Below are 12,958 nucleotides of genomic sequence, written 5' to 3' on the forward strand. Positions count from 1 at the left end.
TAATAGGTTCTATGCTAGGACTTAAAACCTTTGTTCATGATTTTGTTTGAAAAATAACAACTTCTCACGATAAAGTAAGTAAACCACTTTCCCAGTGCCTTGTAGGTCAGAGCACTTAAGTGGTTCGTTGCAAGTCTGACCATCAATTTAAGTAGATTGAGCAGGCAGACACACTGTCTCTTTTCCTTCTCTGGGGACTGTCTGTGAACAGGCTGATTTTACACATTTGTTTACTACAGTTAACATTTACATTCTTTTTTCATTTCATGTATTCTTTTGAGTAGTCAACATCCATTAGGCAATTTGCTATCCACTATGACCAAAGGCAGAACTCAGTCACATAGTGGTGCTTTTTTTCCCCTGCCTGGTTGGATTGTCAGTATAAACTACTTCTTACTTCAGTTTGAAATTGGTTCTATTTAGTGATTACATGAGTTTCAACTGGCCTCAAACACCTTTTATACAAATGAAAACTTACTTCCATACCTACCTTATGCAGGTATTTGAGTATAAATGTGTCAAACTGAAAAGCTCTTTTGAAATTGCAAACAAATCTTTTAACGTTTTAACACTTAAGCTATGCAGGAAGATGTGATACTGAGACATAAAAAGATTTGATTCAAAAGTTATACACAATAAAAAGGGGGGAGAAATGGAGAAAGAAAAGAAATATTATGACCATCTAATCATTGATACAAAAAACCAAAAACCATACTATGAGTTGACAACCAGGTGTGGAGTAGCAAGGCACAGAACAGTGCTGTTGTCAGTAAACCGTGTTAACCAAGCATTCACTAAGAATATTAAGAAATCTAAATTACATAGTTAAGAGAATGTAAACCCATGCATAGGTAGGTAGATCAACTCCTGGCTGTTCTCTTGCTGTAATTATGAACTAGGTCCTGGCTAGGAAACCAAACTGTTGTTCTGTAATTAAAGAAAATAAGAAAATTCCTAAACTGAGATGAGAAGTAGAAACTGAAGCTCTTTCAAGAACAGAAATCCTGCATTTGCTTCTCTTATGAAACACCTAAAGCTGTTGTTTCTAAAACAAAGTATGCTTGCTGGAAACTCTGGCAACTGCTGGCTGCAGCTGCCAGGATTATCTCCGTGGCAGACGCCTGGAAGCCTTAAAAGCTCCTTCTTGGGGTTCTGGGCTGCCTAATGCAGAACTGAGATTTGTGCTCTGGCTTCCAGAATCCATGAGCTGCGTAACTTGTGTTTTCTTGTGCCTGAGATCTTCCAGTCCTATAATACCTGGCTGAAAACATTGGAAACTGTGTGCCGCTGCAACCTCTTAGATGAGCGGGCAAAACAACAGTCAGGGTCTGAGAGAAATGCCAGCCTGTGTTTCCTTGGGACCATACTGAAAACAGGATGTTTTCACTTAGCATTTCTGTTTTGATAATTAGGCATTTCCAGCAAAAATGTATTTTGCTAGAAAACTCCTAACCAGTTCTGCTGTGAGCAGTCTTTTAACACGAGACCAAAAAAAAAAAAATAATCCCAAGCTAAAAGCCCTGAAAACAACTTACAAAACTTGACATCTATGATGAGCTAGTGTCTGAAAAAATATTATTGAAATTGAAGCTTTAATTGCAACTTCTGTGATACGAATGCCACTTCTTTTACACTCTTTTTTGATGGCTTCAAAACAGTGAATATCCGTGTTTCCCTGTTCATGTTTTGCAACTAATGAATCTATTGCAAGGTAACACTGTGAAAGGAAAAGATATCCTTTTAACAATGCATTATTTTCAGAAAGCTGCCATATCTGTGCTGTGTTGTTAAAAATCTACTGTCAGACTGTGCAACATCTTGGTAGGAGTAATTTCATTTTCTAGCTTCTACTCTTTTTTGTCATTTTACTTCATGGCTTTTTTATTGTACGGCATCTGGCACCCTCAGACAAAGGGTGAGCGGATGTGGCCCTTTCTGTCACAGGAATATACATTCAAGTGTGACCAAAGACACACCTAACTCCTTTTGACCTCAAGGTAGCTCTTCAAATATAGACACCTAACTGTTTTCTAATTGATTATAATTTGGAGGAGGAAATTCAAATAACTAACCAACTAAATAAATAAATTTAAAGAAATGTGAAAAAGAAGCTTTAAAAATGCCACTTAGATGAAGGGCATGCAGACAGTACAGCTTCATGGGAACAGAGTTGTTGAGAGGGAACCCACTGTAAGAAATTTAGTACTCTGGAAAAGAAAGGGAAACATGCACGTAGGTTTCTGCACATTACCAATGGCATAAAGAATTCACTAGTGATATGATTTATCCTCATTATTATCAAAGGCTTAGAAGTCTTCACCAGGACAAAAGCCCTGTGAGATTAAACGTCATTCAAACAGAGAGTTTATGGGTCAAGCAGCTTGTATATCCAATTTCATCAGGAAAATATCCTGAAGTGTATGACTGAAGAAGTAATAATGTAAAAAATAGTTGTTTAGCCTGCACTGCCTGCTCTACTAGAAATAGTGATGCACAACTGACATCACCACTGTCAAAGTTTAAAATACATATGTGTCAGTCCCTTAACAACTGCAAGCAAAGAGAAGGATCTTACTGACTTCAGCTTATACTTGCAGCTAAGTTTATAAAAAAAGTGAGAACATAATTTGAAGCATTTTCTCAGCTTGGTCAGATGATTGGGAAAAGTCTCTCAGGTGTTTATGGATGGCTGCCAAGTAAAAATCAAATAAACAAACAATCCTCCCCCAAACCAAACCAATTCTACCTCCTGCTCCCAAACCACAGACATCATATCCATCCTTCACTAACAAAAAAAAGGACTGTGTGAAGCATATGGAGTCACAATGAGGCATGGTCTTTATCTCCACAGTCATGAAACTGAATTTTTTTAAACATTATTCCTTGAGTGGCAGACTTTCCTAATTTACGAGAATGAACTGAAGCCAGCAGAAAAGCTCATACTGGCTTCAGCGATTTGGATCAGGATGATAAAGGACATTCTTTTAATGGAGGCTCCTAATTCTTCTTTGTTTCCAGTAAGAGCCAAATTTTCATCTCAGTGAAGTCTATGTAAATCCCCAATTCGTGGGCATTGCTTAGGATCTGTGCTGGCAAAAATGAAATTGGAACCTATTGCTCCCAACTTGCACACCCTCTTCTCCATTATGTTAAAAACCACTCTCTTTTATGGCTTGTTTCTTGATGTAACGGGAAGGCTGTCATCTGCTCCCTTCCATTGGAGGGAATTAGCATTGAAAAGTCATTTTTAGAAGCATCAGTAAGCATCAGCAAGTAAGGTTTCAGCTAGCATAATTTCAGATTTCTAGTGCTGAAAGGTTTTGTGTATCAAGTTTATCTGCGTAGCCAAGTCCTTTGTCACAGGTACTCTCCACGATTCTAAATCAAGATATATGACTTCCTTGATTTATTATGAAATACATGCATTTTCTTCATTTGGAAATTGTTACTATATCCAGAAATTCTGAATTTTTAGAGCTGCATCTTGGATAAAATAATGAATGAATTTGCTGAGGCAGAATATAATTGATTGTGCTTGGCCTGCTAGGTAATGATATAATATAGTGTGACTCGACCTGCTGGTGCAGAACACAATCAGTATGCATGCTCTAGTTGGTGGAAAACATAAAATAAACTACTTAGATTATTTAGTGAGAACCCAATTTGTTTAGAATGACTAAAGCACAACAAACGGCTTGCAAATGAAAAGTACGAACTTTAAAAATCCACATAAAAATAAAGCTAAGGCTGAGACTAAAATGTGAAAAAGAACACGTCCTAAGCTAAAAAATAACTTAAGTTACACAAAAGCTCCAACCCTGTACACCCGGAGAGCTAGCCCTGAATTTCCCAGCACCACTGGTGTCAGTGTATCCATGACAAAGAACGGCTATCGCAGTCTCTGACAGGGCAAGGACAGTCCTGTTACTCAGAACATTGAATTTCCTCCACGCTGTGCCTAGACATCCCTCTACACAGCATATCTCACATTTGTATCGCATCTTCCTGTTTGGTTCCCAAGCTGTTTACCATCATGTAAACCTGTTACCAACCTGTTAAGTTTTAGGACTCTGATGGCCTTTGTTTTTCAAAGCAGATAATTTAATTGTGCTTAAGAAGAAGGTGAAATGAGAACAGATAGTTAGGAAAGTTTTGAACATCAAAATTGCATAAAATATATAAATATGGTGAGAATTTAAAAAAAGGATTGAAGGTATGGAGTTGTATACTTAAATGCTACGGCAGTGGACAATATTCAGCCACCAAAGAGGCCAGACACCTTTCCCCATCCACTGGAATATTTGGAATCAATTATTGATTACAGAAGAACTGAAAAGAGAGCTTTTATTTGGGGGATGCAGATAATTTTAAGAATGATGCACTACAATCCAGTCATCTATCTCAAATTGAAAGTCATAAATCATTACATTTTAATACAACACCACCTTGAACAATTAACATCTTGAATTACGAGTGTATCACCAGAGTTGTGTCAAGTTAACACACTGTATTTCTAGCTTCCACGGGCCTGGGAACTGTTCAATGCGCTATAAAGATATCTGCATAGGGGGTAAGAATATAAATGCAGCTGTTTATAAACTCACTGTCCCGCATGTCATGATGTTGCAGGTCTGTATTATAAAAAAATGAAACGCTAATGAATCAAAACACTTCAAACGCAATCTTCCCCTCAGTTTGGTTTCAGAGGCTCTAAAGCCCAGTTAAACTCATTTCTTCCATTTTCCATGGATTTTCATAGATTTACTGCTATAGGTGCAATAAACCTGTCTGGTGATAAAAGTAGGAGCACAGGGAAAAAATCATAACTGTTTCTTGAAAGCCTCATAAAATTATATTCTGCAAGGGGCACTAAACCGCTCAGCATAAAACCATTTGCTTCCCAGTGAAGTGGGGCTTCGCCCATTGGCCAGCGCAGCAATAAGCAGAAGCAGATGTGTATCTGAAGGAGACGTACAGCTGGGCTGGGAACGGAACAGCTTTTTATAAGCTAGAAAACAAGCACAGAGTACGCAGTCTTAGGAGGGGAATTAATTTAGATCATTTAATGTTAACATATTAGACTTCATTATTGAGTGCAAGTTGCACATTTCACAGTTCTACTTCCTCATATAAAATGACACCTGATAGTAAACCAGAAAGAAGAGGCAGAGGTGATCTGACTACGGATAAAAACATGGTAACTAAAGAAGTAACCAGATAATTAAGTGGCCTTTTAAATCTAGTTGTTCCCTGAATATAGCCTCTCTTTTCAAATTTCCTCTGCAATGTAAGTTTGAAGGGCATGAAAGGAGACACTGACAGCTCGGGAAGTTGATACTACATTTCAGGTAAAGGCCCTTCCACAAGGTCCTGACAAAGGTTTTCTCCTTATCAGCACTTCAGCTGGGAAGAACAAAGAAAAGACACACATGAGTTACATGGATTGCAGGATGAGTGCAAACCACCAAGGAAAAGCGGTGACGAAAAAAGTAAATACAGTCTTACTATTTAGGGGGTAACGTTTCCTGAAAAAATGGAGAGATAAGAGCATTGCACCAGGTGCTGGAGGGATCTTTCCTGCTTCTCGAGTTGAAGGGACTATCTCAGGAAGGATGAAATCCAATCGGATGAGGTGCAAAGAAGGACAGAGAGCTGCTCGGGGGAACAGGTAAGAGTGTGGCTTGCTCTGACTAGTGAACTAGGGGCTGAGAGAGGATATGATTGCTCTCTGTTGATGTACCAATGGAGTAAATGCCAAGGAGACAGCGGCACTCTTCATGCTAAGGGATACTCTCGGCAGAACAAGTGGATCAAAACCAGGCACAAGTAAATTTATGCTGGAAATGAGAAGATTTCTAACTGCTGGAGCAGTGATGTTCTGAAACAGTATCCCAAGGAGAGCAGTGGAGGTAAAAAACCTACATAGGCTGAAGTAAGAGTTTGATAAGAGTTTCTGAAGAAGATTGCACGATACAGTTAACCACAGGCAAATGAGATTTTCAAACAGTTTTCTAATCAGATGAGTAAGGTGCAGAGGGGACCACCAGCTACTTCAGAGGTGGAACTCAACCAGTTTATCAGGACAGATGATGACATCTTGCTTTCAACCAGAAAACCTTCCAGTTCTGAGCCTTCTCCTCCTGAGCACTTTTTCAGTATGGGTCTTAAAGGGAGGCCAAGGTGGCACTGTGGTCGAGAGCTGACATGCACATACAGTAGAAAGACAGGGGGTCGATGAGGTTGAAAATTCTGCCTTCCTAGCTCTGCCAATGTACCAATGTAACAATTAGACACAGGGAAAAACTGAAACCTTTTATGCACGTTCTGCCTTTCAAGTGCCTGAAGTTTAAGGTTTGCATTTGCAAAATTGCCTTTCTTGTCAGGTTTGAGCAATGCTGAACACAAAGCCATCCAACCCCTGCTGCCTTTTGAGTCTCTACCTCTAACAGTTTGATTTCGCTAAAACACCACCACCACTGTTTTAAGAATTGAATTTGTCTGTCTTTTCTTGTGTAACATAGGCATTTTTCTTAGAAACAGTGGACTAACATCATTAAATACATTTTGCTATGGGTACCAAATAATATTATTAACAGGGGATAACAATTTTCAGCTAATACCTAATGTCAAACACTTTGGATTTGAAGTGTGGGGCAGAAAGAACTAGGAACCAAATCACCATAAGACAGACCTGCGAAGCAGCAGACAACCGTTACACTGTGTTCTCAGTAAAATTTTTGTTTTATACTTGCTTTTCTTCTGTCTGCAAAATTCTTAAAGCCATAAAAACAACATAAAAGGCAATAGCGAAAACCAATTTTATGTTGGACTCTGAAGCTTTGAACTTTCACTGTCTTGTTCAGATTCATTCAGGTACCATTAGTATCACAAAATCTGTTTAGGGTTGGCTAGCTACTCAGTATTTTAAGGCTTTCATTTGCCTAACACTTCTCTGGGCCACCATTTTAGTTATCAGGTAACCTCCCTCTTATGAATAAATGATGGTACAAAGCAATCGCCTAGAGCACCCTGATGCCACTTTCATATGATGGACACTGGGAGGGATACTTGTGAATAATCAAGTGCCATTCCTTGCAATTGGAGACCAAATGTGTGCCTGTACAACACCGTGTTGTAAATATTAGAGGACCTGAGAGATAAAAGTTTAATTTCAACACAAATCTGCTGCACATTTTGACGTTTACACTAACAGGCAAGCCATTGGTTTGGCTGACAAGAAAGGTGTAATTCATGGACAATTACGAGTAACAAATTCAGAATTAGCATGAATGAAACAACCTTGTTACTGGGCAACAAATTTCTATGGGATTTTTGGAAGAGTCCTTCCCATCACGCTGCCACCCTGGGTCTGGTCACAGCAGTTGAAAGTTACCTCTGATAAATAAAATGAAATTAGTGATACAGTTGCTGATGAACAGGTACTCAAATCTTAAAACTTGTAACAAGACGACCAAATGAGCTGTCTTTAACAACTGGAAATCATAAAATGAAACTGGTTTTGGTGTGGGAAGCCTGAAGTATAAAAAAATCTGCACTTTTACTGTGTAGATCTAGCAAAGTTTGGAGGCTTCTTTTGTTTCATTGTTCTGCACTGGCATTTCTTCAGGCTTACAGCTATTACCCAAATACATCTCTCATTTCCACATACCTTGTAGTGAAAGAGGAATAATCCACAGAAGAGGCTGTACAGGTCAGCTGTGAGTAGGGAGAGGTTGACGGCAGTAGCACTGGTTTTCTTTATGACCACTGGCATAAAGCTATAGAGGCCAAACATACAGGCACTAAAGCCAACATACAACAAGCCTGCAGAAGAGAAACAAGAAGCAAAGTGACCTTCCATAGCCTGCAGAAATGACTTGTGCTGGGAGGAAGAAGGCTGTGTTTTTAGAAAAGGATGAAGAATGCTTTTCAGAAAAACATGGATTCAAATTATTAAGATGCACACACATATGTATATAGACTAAGAGCATCATTCTAAATATATATGAAAACCAGTGAAAACCATACCTACAGCAGTGGACACAAGGTCTGCTCACTGTGGTCCCCATACTATCAGTGCTGTTTTAAACTGGTGTCTTATACTACTAGTGAATACCTCATGTCCGACATAAATTTGGATGAAATGATGCATTTGGACATATCAACTCTAGTCTCTTAAGGAGCTGAATGTCCCCAACACCAACTGAGTTCAGCTGAGTTGGATGGAGCACACAATATTTTCTGGGAACGGACCCAAAAAATGAATGCAAAAGTATTTGCAGAGGAGTTAATGAGCCAATGGCTGAATGCATGAGGACAGCACTCAAATGACAGAGGTCTTAGTCCTATTTTGCCACCAAACCTGATAAATCACTTCACAGTTTTGTGCTTCTGTTCCTCTACCACTTCTTGTCTGCCTTCCTTAACAAAGCTTTCTGGAGCTGAGACTATTTCTTGCTACATGTTTACAGAGTGCCTCACACAAATTAGATTGTTAGACACTAATATAATAGAAATACATTACAGTAAAAATCTAATTTCATTTAAAATCTTAAATAACTTACTGGGAAAGAATTCATTGCTTCAGTTATTACTTGATAAATCCCAAGGCAAATTAATCAATACGAAGTTAAAAAACCAGCAAACACTTCACTCATCTGCACTCATGCAAATGATATTTCTTAGGCTGTCATATGCTGCAGAATTCCCAGCTGCTATGTGCACAAGCCTAAATTTAGACTCACGCCAGCTCTTCCGAGTGTGTTGTTACTGACTAAAAGTTGCAGAAAATCTGATTGCCAAAGTCCTGAAAGGAATTAGAAGGGGGGGGAGGGGAAGCCCATATGATTTGTATCTGCTTGTGAATCCACTTAGTTAAAAACTCTTTCGAAAAGCTATCTAAAGGACAAATCAGCTGTGATAGTTTGAGTCCCTTAGAAGCATCTGAACTAAGTGTACACTCATCTGAAACAAATACAGCAGTCACAAAATATCAGTGTCTGTGTATCAATTGTTATGGCATGATAACGAATTTGAATTTATATTCAGAATGTGGATAATCATGGTAAGAACTGCTTTTAATAACAGGTAGGAAATTTTTAAGGTATGCATTGTATATGGGTAACAACGGAATCAGTCTTAGGCAGCGCTTGAAAGAGTTGTTTTATGCAAACTCTGCAACTCTTCTGTAGTAGGTAAATGATTGCATTAAATGGAGCGTAGTTTTCATCAATGAGAAATTGTTTGCATACATGAGCTTTAAGTCAGCTTTTCTTCCAGGCTTAAATCAAGAACAGGTCAGGCGCAAAAGCCATTCTGGACCCGAAGTCAGCATTCTCAAAGTACAGTCTGCAAACCACCAGCTGATCCACCGCACCCCTGCTAGTCAGTCTAGATTTAACACACATATTCAGGTGCTTTGCTGGGTTACGCTCTCAACTAACAGTATAATTTTATGGTACTGCCTTGGTGTTTATACTCTTTGGCAGCCAACTACATGCACTTCACAGGCTGCTTTTCCAAAGGGCATTTCAGTTCCAGTAAAAAATTGCTTAAACTGTAGCTGTCCTGTCAGAGGTGAATGTGAAGTGGCATTTCATTTACATCTTAAAAATACATGTAATACCCTCCAGCTGGATGGCATTAAGTGGTGACAATAAGCAAACAGGAAATAACATCATATGATTTTCAGATATTGCTTCTTAGAGGGCCAGTTTTCAGACTAAAAATATGTTTTAAATCAAAGGCTTGGAGCCTCAGCTTCCTTGGGTACCCCTGCAGCCTTGAGAATCACCACTAGTGCTGCAGTCCCAGGTGCTGGGACCTGGGACCTGTGTCTAACCAGGCACTGAGTCGCCAGCACCCATTGCCTGTGGCAGGCACTGGAAGGAAGCAACTGGGTAAATTAGGAGGTGCTTTTGTAATGATCTGCTGATCAGCTGGTCTGTGTTAAACCTTGGGAAGCTCATAATTCGTAACTGTCTGCTTTCAGATGTGTTGGCATTATCCGGAACCGAAGGCTTAATCTGCATGAAGGCAGGTGTGGGTGGGATTCTTTACACCCAACTCTTGACACATACTGAGGGTTGGTGGTCAATGAAGAGATCGGGAGATTTTAGGGTGCAGATTGTCCAACGTCTTTTACACACCAGCTTTAGCATAGTATTATTTCTGTCATGCCTGTTTATTCTTGCTGATGATAAAGGGAGTCTACCTAAATCAGATGTCCACATCCCAGATATCTAAAGTTGGTGGAAGGAATCCCATCTTGTCTGTCAGTGCTCACCCTGATGGGTAAGGTCACCAGTTTTGCCTGTTTGGGTGTGAAAGCCTCATAAGTGTCTGAACTGGGCACTTAGGATCATAGGATCGTGGGGTGATTCAGGCTGGAAGAGAGCTCAGAAGTCTCTAGTTCAAACCCTGCTCAAACCAGGCTCAGCTATGAGATCAGACCAAGTTGCTCAGGACTTTGTCCAGCCTGGTCTTGAAACCTCTGAGGATGGAGACCGCACAACCTCTCTAGGCAACCTGCTCCACTGCCTGCCTGTCCTCGGTGTGAAGAAGATTCTCCTTTTATCCCGTCTGAATCTCTCATTTCAGCTTCCGCCTGTTGTCCCTCATCCTCCTGCCACGCACCGCTGTGAAGACCTTGGCTCTGTCCTTTTGATAACCTCCTTGTAGGTAACTCCTCGAAGCCTTCTCTTCTGCAAGCTGAACAAGCCCCAACCCCTCAGTATCTCCCCACTTGTCTTAAGACTGGACATCTTCACACAGATGGGCAGGATCTGTCCCCAGGGACTGCTCTAAAGTAGCCCAAGTACCACCAAGACTAACATGCCTTGGGAACTTCTGTTTTAGCTCCTGAGCATGCTAGTTGAATGTTGCATGTTTTATCCTTCGTGTTTTTACTCCAAAAGCTATCGTTTCATTGGGATGAAATGGAATCAGTTTTGATTTTTCATGCTGTTTTCTTGGAATAAAGACCATTCAGAAATATTCAACCCCCCTGTAGCACAGAACACTTCCTTGGAGATTCAAACTAGCTTTTCTTTTAAATAAAACTGATGTTAATTCATTTGTTATTATTTCACGTATCACTCTACAAAATGTGTCATGGTCTCATATGAAACCACTCAGTCAGAACAGTATAATCATTCTCCTTTCAGTCAGGTTGTCAGCAAGTATTAATGCTTAAAGCTTCAAGGATTCAAACAGAGCTACACTGATTTATACTAAGTATGAAGATGATGCTATTTATCAGGGGAATTTCCAAAATTAAAACCAGGAGGGCAACAGCCTGTTTTAAACATGACAGACATATCAGATTGGCTTTAGATCTTTATATTCCAAAATCATTTGCATTTTACATCAGTTGAAAGGTAGCTCATCCATTCTTAATAGCACAATTATGGCAGATGGCAACAGGCCACCTTGAGTTATTTATTAGGTTGCCTGCTGTGACTTTATCACTACCATTCAGAAGGCTGATGATTTAACTCTGCTGGACTGCAGGTTTGAGTCTGTCGCAGTGGATAACTATTCAGGACAAGGCTGTGAAGACCCTGACATAGATTTGTCAATCACTACTTGACAACCTTGTATCACTGCCAATGCAATGGAAAGCACACCAAATGCAGTGGAAGCCAGGGAAGAACACAAAACTACACATAATTGTCACCATTTAATCCATGTTCAACTGCTCCACATTTCCAATTATTGCTCTAACAAAACAAGTACATATCTTCGATGCTTTTGCTAAGATGATCTCCTCCTTATGAAGTGTAAGGACTCTTCAGAATTAGTAACTAACTTTCAGTGACATTTTAATGGCATCACAGACCAAGTAAGACTATATTTTAATAGCACATTTCACTGATACTGAGTTACAACGGAACTCCCATGGAAGTAAATATGACATTTACACGGATAGTAGATTAATTCACTATGACCATTGCTAGTTCCATCAGTACCAGATTAATTATGTCCCTGAGCTCCTTATCGTGAAGTATAAACAAACACTGATGCAATTATGCTAATTATCTCAGATTAAAGAAGGCTAATACACTTATAGTACACAGTTGAGTGTGTTTCTCCATAGACACTTTAAATTGATTTGTCATTTAGTTTTACAGCTCAACCATCAAATCTCCAAGACTTCTAGGTGCAGTGTTTTGTGAAAGGTGCATTGTTTTTAAGGTTTATGACCATGAGAGGAAATTGTGAACTAAATTAAGAAAAACAACAGTGTATTCTGTAACTTGTATCCCCTGTCCTCAGGGACTCCCCACATAATCAGTTGCCTTTGCACACTTCTGAGCTGTCACTTTGATGTTCATTCTGAAACTAGGTACAAGCTATTGTCAATGGATTGCCAAAGCTTGAATCCCCTAAGTATATCAGCTCTATACTATTAGTATTCTTTTATTTTTCTATTGTCATAAATAGTAAAAGAGTGATTATAGGGACTCCTCTAAATGTTGATTTGCTTTTAAAGCAAATAATTTGTTGGGCTAATTAGAAGGGAGTCCTAGATCATAAACTCAGCTTCCAAACTGAAATGGGAACATGCAATCCACTGCATAGCAAAACACTGTAAGAGCTTCATTGTGCACGATGCTACCTAAACTTGTCTAAAAGACACATCTGCTACATTCCACCAAGACTACTTGGAAAGCAATTAACCATTTGCATACAGAAATGCTCCCCTTGGAAATGAGTCTATGGGGCTAATATGCACCACAAGTACTTTTCCAGTTTTTTGTTAGGTTCCATTTTCTTCCTTTGGCATTCATTGAAAAGGTTTGGCTCTTAATGACTACCTCATTTATTTGTCCCAGTGCTGCATTGAATCTTAGAACTGGAACCCCATTATTGGTTTACTTCACGGCTGTCTGAATAATTATCTTATGGCATTCATATGCTTAACCTAGTGGTGCAAGGAAGGCATAATACGGCAATG

General features: G+C 39.4%; 1 protein-coding gene across 1 annotated transcript in view; it reads right to left on the reverse strand.

Annotated features, from left to right (window-relative positions):
• SLC35F1 (solute carrier family 35 member F1) overlaps window positions 1–12,958 on the reverse strand; it is a 111,701-nt gene that overhangs the window by 16,048 nt on the left and 82,695 nt on the right. Inside the window, exon 7 of the mRNA XM_009289183.2 lies at window positions 7,670–7,824. Coding sequence (XP_009287458.1) covers window positions 7,670–7,824 — 155 coding nt within the window. The remainder of the gene's footprint in view (window positions 1–7,669; window positions 7,825–12,958) is intronic.

The sequence above is a fragment of the Aptenodytes forsteri genome, unplaced genomic scaffold, assembly GCF_000699145.1.
Source record: "Aptenodytes forsteri isolate BGI_AS27 unplaced genomic scaffold, ASM69914v1 Scaffold217, whole genome shotgun sequence".
Lineage (NCBI taxonomy): Eukaryota > Metazoa > Chordata > Aves > Sphenisciformes > Spheniscidae > Aptenodytes > Aptenodytes forsteri.